General features: G+C 37.9%; 1 protein-coding gene across 2 annotated transcripts in view; it reads left to right on the top strand.

Annotated features, from left to right (window-relative positions):
* The first annotated feature begins 16014 nt into the window (after positions 1-16014).
* Positions 16015-21486, top strand: part of ARMC10 (armadillo repeat containing 10) — an 8800-nt gene continuing 3328 nt past the window's right edge. The window contains exons 1-5 of one of the 2 annotated variants that reach the window (XM_066318712.1): positions 16017-16223; positions 17541-17686; positions 18819-18953; positions 20222-20398; positions 21415-21486. In XM_066318712.1, coding sequence (XP_066174809.1) covers positions 16094-16223; positions 17541-17686; positions 18819-18953; positions 20222-20398; positions 21415-21486 — 660 coding nt within the window. In that variant the 5' untranslated portion in view covers positions 16017-16093. Of the gene's footprint in view, positions 16224-17540; positions 17687-18818; positions 18954-20221; positions 20399-21414 lie in introns of both variants that reach the window. The other variant, XM_066318713.1, reaches the window with a different exon arrangement.

Here is a 21486-nt window from a genome sequence, read left to right as displayed (position 1 = left end):
GCAGTTGTTAGACTCATTAGAATTCAAACACAGAAGGTGGGTTCCTCTTGCTGATTCATCTCCTCAGTCTTGAACAAATAACTCAGCTCTGCCTCTTCCATACCTGAGCTACCTTAAAATGATAAGTAGCCCAGACATAGTTGGTTCCCAAGATCCATTTGCACAGGCTCGTAACTGCCTTGTTTGGTTTTCGAGGCAGGCAGAGCTGAAATCTTTCTAGTGTTATATCAGTTTGACACAGATTACATGCCATGACTTCTAGGTGACGAGGATCACATGAAGGATGCTGTGGTCTGCATCCAGCACATCAGTGCTCACCCAAACTGAAGGTAAGTATGCTTTTGCGAGCTCAGAAGTGTGGGACATTCTCTAAGTTCTCTCTTCACCAAGGTTGGTTGTAAAATGCATGTTACAGCACCTTCTTGTCAACTATTGATGTGTGAATATGCATTAATTAAAACCTGTGATCAATCTAATACTACAGTAACAGGGCAATACAAATGCCTCTGCTAAACAGATTATATCTCTAAAGATAAAATTCCTTGCTACATAATATACTTAGATCACTAAGAAATGCATAAATGCAGAGTAGAAATGCAGGGCCAAACCTTCAAATTTCTCTTGGCTATCATGGAAGAAGTTCTGGGAGACTCCAGGTAGAAAGTCTTCTCCTTTAAAGATCTGGAGACAATTATGGTGTTTGTGCATTCCTCTGGTGCTTTAACCACGAGTCCCAAAGGTCATGCATTTTGTCTTACAAGACAAAGCACTCAGTGCTTTAGTACTAACATGAAATAACAGAACAACATAAAGGAAAAAATCAGAATATGTTGAGGGTGGTAGGAATGCCAGAGAATCTCAAAGCAAACACACCCCATTATTATTTGCATTCCTTTATGTCCTCCATTATTCAGATATGAATATATTTAATGGCATCTTGCTGACAAACTGGATAATTTAGCCATTTCTCTCACAATATCCTTCAAAAACTTTATAGCAAAAGTACAACAGTATCTGACTCATCTCTATTCCTGGAAATATCTTAAACATTATCTTAACTATTAAAGTTTAATCCTGATAAGATGGAACAGAGAAGAAAATCCCATTTGCCAGTAACATTAACTAAATAGGGCATATTCTGGAAACTTAAAAGTGCTGAAAGTAAGGAAAAAAAGGTCTGCCACAAATAGTAGCAAGTATTAAGTGATGTTGTCCTCCTCCTCTCAAGTTCTGGAGACTTATTTCAACACAGAACCACTGGGTATGATTGAAAACGACAGGCAGTGAAACCGCAGCAGAACAGCTGTTATTGGTAGCACAGCCAATGGTGAAAATCTGAGTAGGAAAAAATGCATTTGTAGACCACATTATGTCAATCTCTGCAAAGAGTCAGTGCTGGGAGAAAACATTAGCTTAAGGCAGGCTAAATCTGGGTAGAAAAGACAATTGTGGACAAGAACATACGACAAAATCTGTGTGAGAGATCTCTGATCTCTCAGGTCAGCAAAAAGTACCAGTTGAAAAAACAGTGGGGTAAAACTGAGGACCACAAGAAGTGGCCTAATTGCTCTTGTTCGAAGGCCCTGGGATTCCCAAACAGATCATGAATGTACCTCTTAGGACCAAGGCTAAAACCTGTGATACACGGTGATAAATAGGATGATTGTTCAGTAGAAGGCAGAGTTAAGAGAGGGGTGGGATCATTCAGGGTTTCAAACAGTGGCACCAGAAAGTGCTGTACCTGCTGAAGGTTCAAGAGGGTTACTGAGCTGAACATCCAGCCCGTGCCTGACAGCACAAGATGCTTGGCCACAGCTACTAAGTGAAATCTCTAAGTGAGGGAGGGACATAACAAGGAACATGGTTCAACAACTATCCTCCAAATAAAGGTTTCCATGTGACCTTGTGAAATCAGTGTCAGCACAGAAGCTCCATGAAAGAAACATTTGTGCAATAAAATCAAATTAAATTCAGTGCTTAAGAGCAGAACTGATGAGACATCTGGAATCAACAAATAAAAAGATTTCTAGCAATGAAAAATGGTCTGTAGTTTTGAATGCTGGAATTGTCTTTGATACCCTTTTCCTTAGATGGCCTTGGAACCTTTCAAGGAGTGGTTGGAAATTCTATTATTTTAACTACAGTGCACTATAATTTTATTCCTCACTGCCTAAAGTTATTGCATATTTCATTTTTTTAATAATCCTAGAGAATTGTTTCAAAATAGACACAGAAATCTTCAAGTGGTGGTTTAGTTTCCTATAACTTAAAAAAAAAAAAGGGTGTGGCTGGGGGAAACTCTCCTTGAAAAACTAGCTGAAATACATCAGGATTTTGTGTATGTTGGTATTTGCAGACACCCCCACTAAGGATGTGGCAGAAGTAACAACAATAATTGCAGTAATTGCAACTACAAATAATGTAAGAACACAACGATAGAAATAGGAGGTTGAGGCAAGGATAATATAGGATAGCACAGTCTCTTGACAGTGACTAGTAGCAAATTCTTTGAGAAAAGACTATATGAACAGAAAAAGCATACAGGAGTTATGAAGGTAGTGCAGAAGGAGGCAGCACAAGAAAAAAGACAATAATATATCTGAAAAACGTACACATGGAGGAAATTACTAACATTTGATAAAAACTTCAGCACTACAGGGTTAATTGCTATTTCTCTGAGCTTCTCAAAAATGTACTGTGAAGTACAACCTCCATCAAACACCACAGCAACACAATTTCATGTTGACATCTCTATGTTTCTGTACTATTTAATCAAAAAGGTCCCAGAAGAGCTCTTATGTCCAAAAGAAAATCATGGGTCTTCCTCCTCTTTTATAAGCTCTTTAAGTCTCTTATTTCAGTAACTTCTCTCTTGATTTCTTTTCTTTCTCTGTCCATAGCCAGGATAATTGCATGATACAATTGCATGAAGACAATTGACTTGTCTTCCTGACATGCAATGCATGTCCTAGAAGTGCTGCCTTAGGGGGTGAACACAGTGCTCTCCAGAGGCTGTGCCCCTCTCTCTACACAGCCACACGAAACACAGAAAATATTATTTCGTGCCATGCTTTCCATGACAGAATACAGGAAAAATGGATATGTCAGTCAATACTGGAAATAAAACACTTCAAAAGCTTCTGAGGAAATTTTAGCTCCTGCACTATGAATACTAATGACAGCACTTAAAGGCAGTTCCCAGTCACACATGGAAGACAAATGACTCCAAGATCACTGAGTAGGTGGAGGAATACCACAAACAGCTGAGCCATAACCCATGCATCTCATACACTCATATTCTCTGGCACAGTAACACACTGATTTGCCAAAGACATTCTGAGCCAGAATCATGTCAACATTCACATGCAGATATTAGACAAAGACTATTATTTCATGAATGCACCACAGGCCAAAGTTAGAGTACACAAACACAATTTTTTAAAATTGCAGATAATTAATTTATCAGGAAAACCCCACAAACATGTTTAGTCAAACAGACCTAACCCACAGTTCATATAATTGCTTTTTTAACATTAACAATAAAAGCACATTGCCAAAATCTGTGTAACCTCGGATTTATTTGGAAAGATGAGCTCAGAGCTGCAGCTCGGGTAACTTTGAATGGAAAGGTTCATCACATCTGTAGCCTATAATTGAACAGACAGTTCAACTCAGTTTGTTAGCTGAAAAAATGTCAAAGGAAAAGAATCTCAATATGATTTCAATCTCCAAAAGAAGATAGATAGTTTTGCAGCAACATTAAACCGTCCACAAGAACTTCAAAAGAATGGTACATGTAGGCTATATGATAAATATAGCCAGTGAGTTTCAACTTTAAAACATATGTAGTTAATCTAAATATCAATAGCATACTGGTTTAAATGCTTAAAAAGAACTATTGTATATCTTCAAAGCTAGAAGAAACAGCTTTATAAATCAATGTTTTCTAAAAGCCCCTGTAGACTGTCATATATGATTCATCAGAAATAGTTTAAAATAGCACTCAGTAGATGTAAATAAATATAATGTTTGATTTTTGAGCCTACAGAAAACATTAATTATCAACAAAAATATGGAAAATGCAAGGTTTGTGGAGACAAGAATTGAATTTAGTGTCTTTGATACGTAAGATAAATGAAAATGGATGGCAATCAACATAGTGATACTCTGATATAATCAACACTAGATATGAATCAGTTAAATAATGTGACTGAAAAGGCCATTTGTATACAAGATGTAATTCTAACACAACTGTTCTTTACTTTTTTTAGCTCTAAACACAAGAAACATGATGATTTTTGTTTCGTACCCAAATACATAAAGAAAAAATCATAGAAGGACTTAACATTTTTATGTAAAACACCCATAAAAGGAGGTGATGTGGCTGTTATGATTTATTTTGGCTTGCTTTTTTATTAGCTCAGAAAATTCATTATGATACTGGATTAAATTCTGTCACTAAACATTTTGCAGACTGGTATCATTGAGAATGTTATTTTATATCACATTGAGAATGTGATATAAAAGCCAAAACCATGACCAAAATACTTTTTATTCTTAGCCAGTTGTTCTTTTTCATCACCAATCTAGAAACTAAATTGTTCTCACCCATAATTACATAGTCATTTTCTAAAACAAATCACTCAAATTGCTTTGGGCTGCATCAACAACTTTAATCATGTATTATCTGATTAAATAATAAATGAATTATAGTCTCAAAACATTAAAAGAACACTTTTTTATTTTGAAAATAAGAACACTTCCCTTTTTATGCATTTGAATTCAATTAAACTGTAGGCTAGAAAGGAGTCAATCAGTAACACTCCCCTGCTTCAGAAATACAGTGCCAGGAATCAAAAAACCATTTTTTGGGATCTTGCCTAGTTGTAGCAGAGGAGTTTTTTTCTCATGAAAACACTTCCAAGACGTTTTCAGACTCTTCATGATAAAACAAGTGAGCAACAGTTGGGATGCAGGTGATTTCTAACGAGTCACTTTCACAGTAGGACTAAACCTCTCACACAGATCATAAAGGTTTTTAGTTTTCCTGCCCACTTCTCTGCTTAGTGGAGCAAACAACCATATTGAGAAAAATATTACTGACCTGAAACTATTACAAAATGCTGTCACCAAGTGAATTAACCTTCAAATCCCCAGTCACATGCACTTACATGCACAGAATCAGGAAGAACTAAGATGCTTTTTTATGTCTAGAAGGATTTTTATTTGGCAGTAGAATCAAGTACTGATTATTTGTGAACACCACATTAATACCTAGGAACATGAATAGTTTTGGGGAATTTTTAGCTCATCTGTTGTTGTTGTTTTGTTTGGGGTTTTTTTGTCAGTAAGCCTCTTGTTGGAGGCCAGTAACTAAGAGTACAGTGCAGGGGTCAGTATTGGGGCAAGTCATGTTGAATATCTTCACTAATGACCTGGACAATGAGACAGAGTGCACTCTCAGCAAGTGTGCAGATGACGCCAAACTGGGAGCAGTGTCTGATAGACCAGAGGGTCATGCTGCCATCCAGAGGGACCTTGACAGGCTGGAGAAAGGGGCTGACAGGAACCCCATGAAGTTCAAGATGTGCAAAATCTGGCATGTGGGGAGGGACAACTCAAGGTACCAGAACACGTTGGGGGCAGCCCAGACTGAAAATAGGCTGTCAGAAAAGGACCTGGAGGTTCTGCTAAACACCAGGTTGAACCTGAGCCTGTGATGTGCCCTTGCAACAAAGAAGATGCGTGGTATCCTGAGCTGCATTAGGAGTGTTGCCAAGAGATCCAGAGAGGGGATTTTTCCCTTCAGCCCTAGTGAGGTCACACCAGGAGTACTGTGTCCAGTCTGGGCTTCCCAGTACATGAGAGACATGGACATATTGGAGAGAGACCAACAATGGGCAAAAAGATGGCTAAGGAATTGGAGTACATTCCCTATTAGAAGGCTGAGACCTGTGACTTCATTTGGAGAAGGCTCAGGGGGCTCCTAGCAAGGTAGTATTTGCTGATACTTTAAAGCTAGGTCAGTGAAAAGAACAGCAACCTCGAAGATTCAAACATAAAACACATGGATGTTACTTCTGCATAACATTTTCTACATATTTACATATTAAAATGTCACATATCCATAACCATTTGCAGTACTTACACCATCACATGCTGAAATATCTGATACGCAACACTTAAAATGTGCAGTTCTAAGTATGAAGAAGAAACCAGAAAGGAACACAATTAATGACATCCCTCATCACTTTTCCTAAAGCATCTTTTATATAAGAAAAACTTTATGCTTGCAATGTAATTACTTTTATAACTGCACAATAATACACTAATGGCAACAGTTTAAACTTCATATGATGATTGGCTGATAGCAAAAATACAAAAACACTTTCTAATTTTATCCCATATCCTGTCACTAAAGAGAATTTTTTCTTACACATTTCCAAAGAACTCTGCATGTAAGATTTGTAAATTAATAGTATGATATCAGCGTGAAAACACAACAAATATGCCACTGTGATTTATAGAAGGGTATTTCCCTGTTAGGTAGACAAATTTCACAGACTATAATTTCATTAGCTAGAAATGGAAAAATCAGTAGGAAAATTACTGATGATGTGTCTGTTCTCATTAACATTTAATTGCTTAGGTAATACATTCAGGTAATTTCCCTGCTCCCCAAAGTATGTTGCTGTTCAACAAGCTGTTCACTTCATATAAACTTTTTCCGGGTTTTCTGGCTTTATGTTCTTATCATAGAATTTTTGGAACTTGCTATAACCATGCTAATTTTAAAGATATTTAGCTGGTTCAGAATGCAATTGGGGTTTACAAAGATTTTTTAAGGTATAGAAATGTGTAGGCCCTTTTCAAGAGCAAATTCTTCTTGTGCATCTCTTCAAAGACTTGCATCCATGATAAATATAGTTGGATCCATCATGGGCTTTTCTAACCAAAAGTCTGTTTAATTTGGACATGTGGATCATTTCCTTAACTTCAAAACTCCACCTAATTTAAAACTCAGTTTCAAGACCACAGCAGCCACCTTTAAAACACTGCAATCATTTTCTGTCAATAATGCAACATCAGAGTATTGTGGTACCACTGACATTTCACAGGAAACTGTAATTTACAAAGCAAATGGCTTCCAGCTGGCCCTGAGGACAGATCTTGTCCAGCCAAAAGTAAAAACTCTTATAATTTTTTGGCACAGGAGCAGAACAGAAAGCTACAATAAATGATAGTGTGCTAATAAGTATATTTATTAAATACCCTGTAATTTTGAAATGATCCATCACCAGACATCAACTACAGTGCCAGAGACAATAAAGGCCACTAATCATAAGTTCCAGAACTTTGAAAAGACATGCTTTATCCTCCACAGTCTGTGAATGCTCAGAGCAAACACGTATTTGGCCAGGAGGAGACAACACCCAATAACAATCTCCTGTTGAACGAGACTGTATCTACATTCTAGATCCACCAAAAAGAGAACATGAGGATCACAAAGGGAGAAAGGAAAAGAGAAAGAGCTCTGCTTTTCTGCAGCAAATGGTCAGGCACTCAGCTAGAGCAAACTTCTCCTCCATTTTTTAAACAGAAGAGCTCTTTCTGTGTTTCCCTTACTGAATAAAGTAGTGACAGCTCAAGAAAAAGAAACCAGGTGACAACCACACAGATTTACCATTCTCTCAGGATCAAGGGAGCTGCAGTATTTTAAATACAAAATGGAATAATTTCAGTGGGCTTCCTGCTTTTCTGTAATAACTTTTGTTCTGTAATAAATTTTGTTCTGCGCTTTGCTAATAAATAAAGCCATTATTTTGTAGCCTTTTCCAAAGTTCCACAGCCCTAGGTCTCAGCACACATCCCAGGGCATGCTGAATTATACCAGAAATGTGTGTTTAGGTTACTTAGTTGAGTCAAAATACCTACAAAAGTGTACACAATATAAATGTACACAAATTTAAAAATGACTCAGTTATATGCATTCTAACCTAATTATGGAAGTCAAACCAACCAGTGCAACTGCTATTAAGAATGGACAGAATTTGAGACTATTATTCCCTGAGAATGCCCTGATATGTTCCAGAAACAGGACATCTTTAGCCAGCCCAATCAAGTAGACTAAAATTTTAAGTATTTTAAGATACCAGTTTGTCTTCTGACTTTCTTAGTTTGATTTTCACTCCATCCTCACCTCTCATCATGCATTCCATCTAATCCAAGCTAAGATTCCAAGTCTGTGATCCTTCCTGTTTTAACCCTATCAATGCACTCTTCACCTCCCAGAAAAGCATCCCAACCCTTTCCAGCCCACACTTCTGACATCACCCCTAATGCCTCCCAACCAGCATCACTGCCCAGTCTGGAGAGAAGAGAACCAGCACCACCTGTCCCAGCAAAGAACACAGGGACCTGCCTCTCCTGGTACCTATGGCATCAAGTTGTCACAGCCCAACCAGTGAATGGCACCTTGCAAAAAGACAGCTAGATAAATTGTTGGATCAAGAATGTCTAATTTATACTTTGGATTGTATATTACATATTTTTTGTCTTATGCAGACCAGCTACCTAGACATACATGTCTTTTTTCCTTGTCAGTCTGCACCCACATTCCACTTCTGTATAATAATGTTTAATATTTGGACATTATAATAGATTTATCCTAAAGCTATCTTCTACTGGCTTTTTTTTCATTCCTTTCCAGCAAATTATATTTTATCCATGCTCTGAACTGTAAAACAGAATGACTCATTTAATACAGTTTCTCACATGAAGTAAAATCTGCAAATCTGCTGTTTGCTGTAAAATTCAAAGCAGTCAAGCTCAATAATACAAATTTCTGAATATAACTGATGTTTATTATTATAGTTGAAATAAAATAGACATTGATATTTTCCAGTAGCAATTCATCCACTAATTTTAATAAAATTTCTACTTGTTTGCAATTTTCTGAAGTATTAAGCAATAAAAAATTTGCTTGCTTCCACCACCATTAAGTCCTGCTACTGTCATCTGCACTTGAATAAAGTAAAAATCTGTATTTATGGGAGGACATTTAAGTGTTTATAAAAAATAATTTAAAAGTGCTAGATACATGCATTTATTTAAGTGCTATTCATATTTCCTTGGCAATACAAAAATTCCCAATGTAACAGAATGCAAATTCAATTTATATCATACCAATTTTAACCTTTGGTAGAAGTCCCATTTTCCTTCCAGGCTAAGCAAGAAGAAGTAATTAGATTCAGAACAAAAATATATTTCAAATGAGTCACATATTGCTGATATGTTAAAATACACTATCTCTCCGTATCTGACTTGCTGAATGAATTAGACTTTCCATGGCTACCACTCATTTGCCAAAATCTCCTTCATTTCATATTTAAAAAAAGAATAAAAATTCATATACTTGGCAGAAATTATAAATGGAACATGTTCTGTTCCAGTCCAGCGTCTGTGATAATTAACAAAACTCTAAACTGAGACAATGTCAGAAAAGACATGCACTGAAGGAAAAATGAATAATCTTCCACGTCCCTATTCTATAAGACAGTAAGACTAAAAAAATAGGTAGTGGGTATAGGGTTGGTGTTTTTTTTTTTGGTGTTTTTTTGGTTGTTTTTTTTTTTTTTTTTTTTTTTTTTTGCAAGAAGGGCTACTGTATTAGGAAAATATTTGTAGTAGAAAGGATTATGAAGTACTGGAATATACTGCCTGCTGAGATTGGTGCATCTCCAACACCTGTGATATTCAAAATGACTAAAAACACCCTGGACAAATCTGCACCAAGGTTAACCACATCACAGCTTGAAAACATTAATTTCCCTGCCAATTCTGTCACTCTGTGGTTCTTAGTAAAGATTTACACCAGTGTTTCTAGCAGAGTTGTATCGCCTATATAATAAGCACTGTATGCTTTTCAAAACAAAATAGCCCACCTTACCTAATTCCAAATGGAGGATCATCAAATTTTATACACGTAAGAAAGAAATCAGTGGACATGTTTATTTATTGTGACTATTATATTTTAAAACATATCTAGGGATTATCCTCATTTTTCAAAGAAAAATTTGGATTATAGAAAGTATGATTTTCCTAATCCCAAGCACAGAAAACCAAAGAAAGAGAATAAGAGAACACGTTTAGGTCTGTCTACTTTCAGACCTAAATGGAAATTGCCTGTTTATTTCAGGGTATACCACCATATTTCTCAAAAATAGAGCTAATAAAAGTACAGAAATGTCAGGTTTGGAATAGGAGTAAAGTCAGAACTGAAGAGTTTTAACATAGAACAACATTAGAGAAAATTAATACCAAATCTAAATTTGTAATCTCTCTTTATTTTGTTGTGTTAAAATGAACTTTTTTTTCCTTGCACAAAGGAACAACATAAATACTGCTTTGATAAGAGGTTTTTCCTATGATGTTCCTGGGGTATATGTAAAATACATATAATTACCCAAAATAAAGCTTCATTAAGTTTCTGCTGTAAAAGTCCCATTCTTTTGCACACAATTCTTTAGTAATCTAAAATATAATTTATGACAGTAAAGTAAGTAGTGCTGTTTTATAAATGTTTTAAGTCACACAAAAAAAATAGATCTTGTCTTTTTCATGTTGATGTGAATTTTAAGTGATGAACATTCAAGTATAATTTCTGTGCATAGTTAGAAGTACTTCACTACCAAATGACACTACTGTTTTTACAGAGAAGTTAAAGTTAAATTAGCATACAAACCAGAACTAGTTTATGCGCCTAGAGGAAAGCTCAATAACTGAAATCCAAGCTTTAATCCTTCATATCCACTCTTTCATTCATCAGCTGTATTCAGTTATTTAACATACTAAATATTTTAGTTACTCCTTGAAAAATTTTTTTCATGACCCATTGTTGCATCAGCCATTAATTTCACATAATTCTAACTGGTATTTTAATAAATCTCTGAATTTCTACAAAACCAAAATGATGCAAGGCTGCAGGCTAAAAATATCACAGTAAAAGAAAATATGATCCTTTGAAAATACAAAAAGCAATGGGCCTCAGAAAATACTGGGATTTATCTCATGTATTGCTCTTACTCCTAAGAAAATCTGAGAGAATTAGACTGCAACAAGTATGTATTTGTATATATGTACTGTACAAATCAAGCATTCCACTTTTGGACTGAACTGAATACTAATACAATAGTTAGCAAAAGAGAAAACAGCTGAAATATAATTGCTGTGTATTCAGGACAGATGTACTAACAAAAGACAAAATTGAGTACAGCTATACAGAGATAATCAAGACAGACATCCGGTCACACTGCATGCCAACTTACTGACTCAATTGTTTAGTGAGTGGATCCAAAGATTAAGGATTTATTATTCACATCCCATCGAAAACTTCAACCAGAAAATTGCAGAGATTATTAAAGCAAGAAATATCACATTATTTTTCTAAGATTCCAGTATAAACAAAACTAAATACTTATTTTTTTTGTCTCATGCTATGTTGTCTTCATTTAAAAGGGTGAAAGAACACACAGAGAACAGAAAAAATGAGAGATACCTCACTTAATGATGCAGTGCTTGAAGGCCACATTCCTGGTTCATATAGGTAAATGTACTGTGGACAGCAATGAAATTAAAACACTTAATACCACCTCAGTTTTCATTACCACAAAAGTAAGGGTTTAACTATATCAAGTAAAGAAAGAGGAGCATTAAGTGAAGCTATATTCATTAGATACTCTGTAGACAAAAAAAACACAAACAAACAAAACCCCTAATCCCATAAATGTAAAAATAGAATATATTCTATGTTTTTAGAGGTATTGTCTTACTGTTTTTGCAATATCACAGGCCATCAATATTTGCAAAAAAGCAGTATTATCATTTAAGTTGCAGTCTACATAGTAGATGCTGTACCATTAGCATATTTTAGAAGTCCAAGTGCAATAAACCACATAGCACACACACTCACACATAGAATAATTCAGTATGTATCATTAAAAAGTATCTAACCTCTTTGCCATTATTTCACTGAGCTTTTCTTCTAAAAATATAAGTGGATCTTGTGGATGAGCAAAAAATACATCACAAAGCAGCACCTGCAAAAAGGAACTGCAAATTAATTCCTTGTATTTACAGCAAAGTGGCATCTAGTTATGAAGCCGGTAAAACAAGCAAGAGTTTACCAGAATCTTTTAAAGTACTGCAAAATAGAGGCATTTCTTTTTATCAGTTCCCTTTCATTCAACTTTTAAAGGTAATATTGCATGTATCAGCATAATTCCATAGCTAGACATCTAAAGACTGAGTTTAGGATAGTAAAGTAAGTGGCATTTCTTTAGCAATTCCTACTAAGAATTTAATTGTTTTTTATAGGTGCATTAAAAGTAAAGAATATATATAAGATTGGATACTTTTATTTACTTAATAAGAAATGGACTCTAAAACAAGTTTAATACTGTGAGGTAAAGAGTATGTTGAGTGGGAAGCTGGGTAAAAATTGATCCGGTAACCAATATTGAAAACAAAATGCAGCTAAAAAAATACTTGCTTTTCAGGATCGTTTTATCATACAATTTTCCATTATCTTTTAGTGTCAATGCACAATAACCAATGAACCCTTTTTTCTCATTTGTCCTTTAGCTATCTTCAGCTAAAGGAAACGGATCATTTACTTTTGGGCTTTGAGCTCACATACAGCAAGAACATTCCAAGTATATTGAAGTATATGGACAAATTGCAGTTATTTAAGTGATTATTTATTGGAAACGTTAAGCAAGAAATTCTTGTGGCTGGTAAAAATGCCAAAACATGGCATGCAATACTACCTTCCTTTCAAGACATGGCCTCTTGCCACATTAAACTAATGTGGAGCTTGTGCTTTAATCCTTTTCAGGAAGCATGGTGGGAGGACAAAGAAAAAGAGGAAGGCTCTAAAAGAAATCCATGCTGTGGACAAAGAGCAAAAGCCACACATGGCATTGAGGCAAAAAAGGCACCCTGTCAAGTTGTCCCTCACCCTGCAGAGGCAGAGAGCAGAGCAGGCAGGTAGAGGGAACAGCCTTCCACAGTCTAATCAGTGCACTGTGTAGAAACAGAATCAGCCACTAATGTACATTGGAACAGATCTCACTGAAAGTAGCTGAGCAGAAGTTGTTGGGATGCCCCATTATTGGAAGTGTTCAAAGTCAGGCTGGACAGTACTTCGAGCAGAGGAAAGAAAGGTGTCCCTACTCATGGCAGGGTGGTTGCACTAAGTGTTCTTTGAAGGTTCCTTCCAACCCAAGCTGTTCTGTGTTTGCATGACTATAAGTCAAGACCAATAAGAAAATGTGAAGACAAAATTAAAGGTCATGCTCTTCAGTTTAGACATCTGAATATTTACACATCAACACACCAATTCCAACCTCAGCATCTTTTCAATCCTCTTAACATAAAAGTCATTTGCAAGGTGTGGCTGACAGCTGACTGTTTTAAAAAAATATAAACGCACCACTTATTGTAATTCATGCAATACTTTAAACAATAAACAGCTAAATGTTTATTTTATCACGAATTTTCCAGTGGGCAGATTCCCAAAGCCACTCCCAACATTGGTAAACTACTCCCTCTGCTGGAAAAGCCAGTATGTGACTGCCATACTTTATTTCTAGTGTCGTTTGCCTTCTTCAAATAAATAGACAACTTCTTCTCCTTTGGCTGCTCTGAAAGTTCTGCAACACAAGAAATCCAATCCATCCAGTGATATACTGGAATGCAATGTCTCTGTTTACCATTTGAGAATAGTAATTAAATAAGGAAGAAATTGTAATACCTCGTGTTGCAATCCTCACTCAAGTACTCTTCAGTAATGCTTGGACTAGGTGTAAAACTGGAAACAACTGTGTCAATTATACCAAGTAATTAGGCTTGTACAAGCCTGATTGCTTCTATTAGACTTCTTCAAGTCTTTCACCAATCTGAAAGAGTCCATCACCAATGTTTCCGCCCATTCTTAATATCACTTTAGCCATTTACTCTCCATGGCAAAATTAATTTGGGTCTCAGGGCAGAAAAATCTTAGGCCAGCTCTTCATCCATATTTAATTCTAACATTGTATGAATACAACTACTAATTACAGTGAAGTTGTCACACACAAGAGTGTTTTGCAGGATTACAGTTTGCCTGACTTTTAATGAATACTGTTTAAAAATAAATCTGATTGAGAACAGTCGGAAATCAAACAGGAAGGAAACTCAGATCCAGCAGGGAATCCTAAATTATTTGGACAAGATTACTTGGACTTCAACTTGTTTGGACCATGTCCAAACCACAACCTCATCATAAAAAGACTTAAGCAAATGGCCATTTTAGAACTCTCTATCCTTAACTTTAAGACTATGTGTATAAATGTTCAAAGGTCTCATCTTAGCTTTGATGCTTCTTAATAAAAGGACCAGTATTATCCAACTTATCTTCACATCAAGCATACTGTGACTTCATAAAGAAATTAAAATATAACAAAATCAAATAAGAAATATGGCCAGACATCAGCAAGCAACAACCTCTAAGAAACAAGAGAAACAAGGATAAAAATATCTTACACAGGGTAATTTTAAACTGGTTATTTTAAAAAGTCTTCCCTTAATCTTATCCTTAATTCTTTCATTTTTGGTTCATTAACTTAATGTCACTGTTGCTATAATGCTGTTATAGCTATAATGCTATTGGAAATGTGTATATGAGCTGTTTTTTAAGTGCTGAATCAAGAGATACACCTCATGCTGATGCATCTTATATTTTGTTTTTCTGTGCTTAGAAAGCAAAGAATGATCTAGAGACAGACGCCCAGGAGAAGTACTCAGTCTACACAGCAGCACTGCTCTGTAATAACTGTAATTGGCTTAAGATTTCTTTATTAGTATTTCTAAGGAAATCCTGGTTATAATACCTGATTGCAAGTGGGGTCTACTTTGCCAGCTTAAATATACCAGGATATCTCTTAAACTTGCATTTGTGCACTGTGCCTTTTTTTGTTTGAAGGAAACTGTAAAGCAGCTGCTGCAGATTTGGTAACAGGCCGAGATGAAGACGACAAACAGGAAGGAAACTACAGAAACACAGAGAATCACCTTACAAATTCTAGGGGCAAACCTACCAACCCTGCATCCCCCACAGGTCTCTGACATTTTATCGAAGTCAGTTTGCTCCTGTGCCAACAATACCTAATCCACTAGTATCTGAAGCATGATCCAGTGCCATCTTTACGACTGACAGGCCATTAGAAAACATGGATTGCACCCACTGCACGCATGAGGGAGGAATTACCGGACTAGAACCTACAGGTTCTTCTGTAATTAACACTGAAGGAGTTAAATGTATCAGGGAAAGCCTAGGGTTGTTCACCTGGTTCGTCTTCATTTCAATCCTCATTTTAACATAGATTATAAAGCAGAATTGCTTTGTTCCATCTTGTTTCTGTTCTTAAAGTTGTCATAAATGGTGTGAAGCATGCTAGAGACAAAACGAGCGGAACAAACTCATGCCCAAGGCGAGCAGAGCAGTGAGAGGAGTGTGAGTCGCCGCGGCCAGCGCTGAGGGGCACAGAGCCGGCAGCAGGGCTCAGCTCAGGGGCGAGGGGAGCCTTCCAGGGGGAGGGTGGCGGATGGCTGCCTGCCACAGATACTACCGGGGCAGTTTGTGTTCCCGCCGCCTCCAGCGGGGGCAGGCTGCCGACCGCCTGCACAGCCAGCGGGTGGCGGAGGGCCGGGGCAGCGGAGACGGCTGTCCCCACTTCGGGGATGATGTGCCCCGCCAGCGCTGCCATGGCGCAGGGCCGCCCTCACTGCCAGCGGGCCGCCTCCCCGAGCGGGAAGCCCGTTCCGGAACGCGCTGCGGGACCCTGCCGGCCCGGGAGCGCGGGTGATTCCTTCCTGTAACACAGAAACTGACACATCGGTGTCGCACAGCGCTCCGCACACGGAGCTGCGGGCTCGGCGTCCCTGCGGCACCTCGGGCGCAGCCCCCGCGCCCAGCGCCAGAGGGAAGCGCAGAGCCGCGGCCGCGCCGGATGGGGCGGGGGCTTCCGCGGGCGACGCAGCCGCGGCCGGGCCGATGTGGGAGCCGCGGGGCGCGGCGCTGAGGGCGGCGGCCTTGCTGCTCGGGGCCGGCGCCTGCTACTGCCTGTGGCGGCTGGCGGCGGGCGGGCGGCGGCGAGCAGCGGCCGCGGGGCGCCCGCCGGCAGGTGAGGGGCAGCGCAGGGCCGGGCAGGGGTTGGGCAGGACAGCGCAGCGCAGCGCAGCGCAGGGCCGGGCTGGGCCGGGGGAGGCTCCCCGGGGCCCGGGGGGTTCCCAGCCCGCGGCCCTGCAGCGCGGCTCGGGCCCCGGAGGCGGCTCTGCCCCCTGCGAGAGGCGGTGCCACAGTCCCGCGTACCGGCCCTCCACAGCCATGCGGAGATTTGGAGCACGCTGGAGGGTGGTTTATTTTTAGAAAAGCCTAAATTTTTTTTTTAATTTTTTTTAGAGGTACCCCAAAGCGTACGTCCGATCAGTGTATTTACTTAGGTTATTACAGTTATTTGTTCTCCCTATAATTCAAAGCTAAACCGACTGTTTAGACGAGGATGAAAAACGATTTTGTTTTTGAAGCGAGCTCTTGGATCATCATAATTAACTTTGACCTCTTTGTTTTTTTACCCCGAAAGAATACTGTGATGTTTGCCTGGTCAGATGTTGGAAGTAAAGCTGTGGAATTTAAAGCACGGGTAGTTTCTCTGAAGTCATCTCCAGTAAGCTCTGACTAGTCCAGCAGTCATAGATCAGGTCTCACGGCTCTTCAGCTGCTGGATAGTTCTCCCTCCAACCTGGCTGAAAACGGCCTTTGATGGCATTTGTTGCCCTTTGATAAAGGTCAGGTACTCCACAATATCATCCTGATGCAGAAGCAGCCTTTCCCCGTTGTTTTGAGAACTGCCATGAACAGCAGTGTTCCTAACATTGTGGCAATTACTTTGTCAAAGGACCTCAGCATACTAGCTAAGGGTCATTATTATAATTTCTGGAAGCAGTAGTCTGTAAATTGGAAGTTTTGTTTCCTACAGTGCCTAGACAACTTTCCACATTTCATTCAAGGACACAAAAAACCCCAAAAAACCAAACCAACCAACCAACACAAAAAACAAAAAAGCAAAAAAAAAAAACCCAAAAAACCACCACAAAAAAACCCAAAACCCCACCCCAAATCATGTTTGGTGAATATTCCTAATAATTTTGCAGAGGAAATTTGCTAGTGGTTGACCAGGAAGTAACTCACCTCAACCTCTAATTGTGTGTTTTTATTCTCCCACCTTCAAAAGAGGTAATTAGAGGACTCAGGAAAAGGATGGAAATCTTAGTGTCATAAAACACAGTCTTTTTACCATGACATGATGGTTGGGCACAACCTTAGAACAATGTGTCCTACGACTGAGAGCTAAATTTCAGCTTTGTAAAAAACATTAAGTAGCAAGTAAGTGAAATGTCTCAAACTTAATATCAAGTATTTAATTTCTAAACATTGACAGACAGCAGTCCTCCAGTGTCAAGCCATACCATGGATGTGGATGTTCTACAGAAACTTATTCATTTGCTCCAGGCCACAGATGATCCATTAATTCAAGAGCAAGCTTTAATCACTCTCAGCAACAGTGCTGCCTTCTCTGTAAATCAAGTGAGTATTGTTCTGTAGAAAACAACAATGTCCAATGCCAGCCAGTCTGGTAGAGGAGAGCTGCTGTTTTGCTAAAGAGTGACACAGGACTGAAAGCTAGGACAGCTTGTGCTCTAAAATCCATTTAATATTTTGCCTTAATTTCTGCTGGCCCAAATAATATAATTCAGCAGCTTCACAGAATTTAATGAATTATGATGTGTGAACCGCCTAAAGTCCGTACAGAGTCCTGTCTTCCAAAGTGCTGTAAATATATCTTTTGTTGCTTACAATTATGTAATGTTAATGAAAGGGTTAAGTACTAGGTTAAATACTTTCTGGTTCAGATCTAAAACTTAGTGAGATAAACTAAATTTTTTATCCCTCACAAAGTTGTGTGCTGTTTGCACATTACCAATTTTACAACTATCAAGGCATCTCCAAATCATTTGGGCATAGAATGCAGAAAACCTTTGAGCTGGATGTGATTTTCATGCCTTTTTAACAGTGTAACCTCCAAGGTCCCAGCCTTTTTGCTACTTATAACAGCCACCTATTCTGGCTTCTCAAAACTGCTTTCTTAATATAAATCTCATGGAACAGAATGTAACTGGAGCCCAAAGCCCATTGGTCCATTTAAATATTTTTTTAAAAAGTTTTTTTTTTTTTAAAGATGGTTACAGTCTAAGTGAAAAAGATTAAAACAGTAATAAAAACAAGTGTAATGGAAAAAGTTTCTGAACCTCTACTCTGATAATATGAAGCTGCATCTTGAAATTCTGTCCTGTTCAGGCAGGACTTTTAGGTACTGTGATCTGGTTCAGTTGTTCTATAAACTCATTGTCCAGCAATTTCCTTTTATTCTTTATAATCTAAAATGCTTTAGGCATGCTTTGCAGACCAGATTTTAAAAGCAAAGGTGATGTGCCATTTTCAAATAACAGCAACTAATACTTCTTGTTTCTTAGCAGGACCCTTAGTTTCAATAGAAGCAATAAAGCTGTATCTGCTAACAGTCTCTTTAAACAGAGCAGTGAATTCTGGAATTTTTCATTCACATACTTAACTTTTGTCAATATGGAGTCTTTGAGGGAATGCATCAGCATTTAAATTGAATTTTTTAAAAGACTATTAAATATCTTCTATATTTCAGGACATAATCCGAAATTTGGATGGTCTTTCTGTTATTGGAGGGATGCTCTCCAACTGCATTCCCAAAGCGAAGGAAAAAGCACTAAATGCACTTAATAATTTAAGTATGAATATTAAAAATCAGGAAGAGATACAGGTAAGATTCTTAATGGAAAAAACCAAAGTAACTGAAGCAAAGAGATCCTTCAGCATATTTGTTAAATACAAGCCAGGATGCTAAAATGCTTTGACAATAGACAGACAGGTCAGCAGATCTGGATGACTGAAAGGATAACTTAGAAATGCATTGCTTCACTGGCATTTGCTTTTAAAATAAAAGACAAAACAGGAACCTATGCAGTTTGTGTTCAACTTTCACAAAATACTATTAAACAGAAACTGTGCTGCTAAGATTATAGCAAAATTATGTGAGATGATTTCCAAACGTGCCTAGAACATCACCAGTGGCTGTTTAACAGAAGGGATTGCAGATTGAACTTGCCAGGACTCCTTAGGTGAGGGAGAATAGTAATTGATCCCCTGGGTTTGTATGACACCAATTTTTAAGGTGATAATTCCACCTTAAAAGTGTGTATAAATCATAACAAGTTCTACCGATAAATACAGTAAATGCTATTAAGAGGAACGGACTAAGTATCAAGAAAAAAGAAATCTGATTAATTAATAGATCAAGAAGTGTCCAAGTGGTGAGCTGAGGCAGATTTGAAGACTTTTACTAGTTTGTTTCAGTAGCTTGATAAAAGGTAATGTGACTGTATGTGGTAGTTTGCAGCATCTTTAGCAATAAGCAATTTTTATTAATTAGTGCTTGCCAATATTTGTCTAGGTGTATAAGTAGAAAATAACTTTAATACTTTAGTTATTTTCTACTTAAATAAGTAAGTAGAAAGCAACTCCTTCGGTAAGGGTAAATTAAGTTTTTTTCTCAGTTAGGACTCTAAGATTGGTTGTATACTGTCATCCAGAAGAAAAATTCGTAAAAATAGTTGTTATTGTCAGTTGTCATCACTGTTCCTACAGTGTGCTCCAGTAAATGGGCCACATGGTTGGGAGAAAGGAGCTTGTCCTTAGCTTGTCATCAGTATTTAAGACATTAGTTACTTATAAGTGATTTTTAAAACAACTTCTTAAAGCAGCTAGGTCACTTTGAAGATTGAGTCAAAGCAATTTAACTTTTCAGAGCAAGTTATGTTTCAGGAAGATTAGTGAGCATAATGTATGGCTGGCTTCTGTCATGCCACTAGAATGTTTGAAATACTCAAAACGAAAAAGTACTTGTTTCCACCATTCAGCCAGCCATGTTCAGGGAAGTATTTATGTTACTGTAGCTAGGCCATTGATACTATTTGTGACAGAAAATATGCTTTTATCAAAAATTGTTCTCTCTTTATTTCCTTCCCCCAGGTATTTATTACACAAGTTTGTAGGACTGTTGAGTCAGCTCCCCAGAACTCAGAAGTGCAGCTAGCTGGACTCAGGCTGTTGACAAATATGTCAGTTACCAGTGACTACCACCAAAAGATGATAAACTCAATTCCATGCTTTCTTCATTTGCTTTCAGAAGGCACTGAAAGCACACAGGTACTGGCTAGTGTTATTTTTACAAGCCATTTATAAAGATGCTTTACTTGCCTTGTTTCTTACCATTTAAATGGTTTTTCTTAGCACAGGCTAAACCATAATATGCATTAATGATACCGATTTTATGCACTAAAGTATGGATCTGTATTAGTTTCACAATATAGATTCGAAAAAGTTGGGAGGGAGGGGAATCTTGGTAGTGGAACCATCAGGCTGCAGCTCTGCCAAAGCACTGCAGGGTGCACTGTGATTGCCCTGTGCCTGTGCCATAGCAACCCCAGAATTCTCTTCTGCTCTGAACATTGCGTCTGCAGCACAGAGCAAGGAGAACCTGCATGGGAAAGGTTTCACGGACACATGAATCTCTGTAAGGAAACATGCCTTAGGAAGGCATGTAAGGAAAAGTCATGGACTTTTGTTCCCTTATGTTTATAACACCTCTGGCAACCTTAGTGACTACAACTGGAAATCATGCTTATTTGTGAATTATTGTAGTACTGAAATGAGCTTCATCTAGGGACCAAACTCAGCTTCTATTCAGGATGCTGTGGTACAATCAGTGTACGTGGTTGCTCTATCAGATCAAAACCACTTTTCTAAAACACACATTTCCACTAAACATAACACACCTATTGTATTTAAGTACAGGAAGTAATATGGCCTGTTCCTTGTGTTTAAAGATTAGCATCACAAGGTCCAAGAAAGCACAAAGGTGTATTTGTAGATGCTTCAGATCATTTTAAATGTAGTACTTAACCACCTTCTTTGTATTTAAAAAATATTCTGTACTTGGCCTACTGGGATTTGTTTATGGATCTTGGCTTATTTTGATGTTTACATCAATCTGAATTTGCTTCTAACATGTCTATACTATGGTTTTCCCTATACCAAAATACTCAAGGCATTAGTTAACCCATTCTTTTTCTCCCCAAGTTAACTTCGACATTATTGATGCCCATTACAGCTGTACTTACTGTTTTGGAGCTTTTAATGAACTTGTACATTCCTCACTTCAGATTCAAGTTTTGAAAGTACTTGTGAACTTATCTGCAAACCCAGCCATGACAAGAAATCTTCTCAGAGCTCAG

This window comes from Sylvia atricapilla, chromosome 5 (genome assembly GCF_009819655.1).
Source record: "Sylvia atricapilla isolate bSylAtr1 chromosome 5, bSylAtr1.pri, whole genome shotgun sequence".
NCBI lineage: Eukaryota > Metazoa > Chordata > Aves > Passeriformes > Sylviidae > Sylvia > Sylvia atricapilla.
The sequence above is the reverse complement of the archived record's forward strand: the minus strand, read 5'-3'. Positions and strand labels throughout refer to the sequence as shown.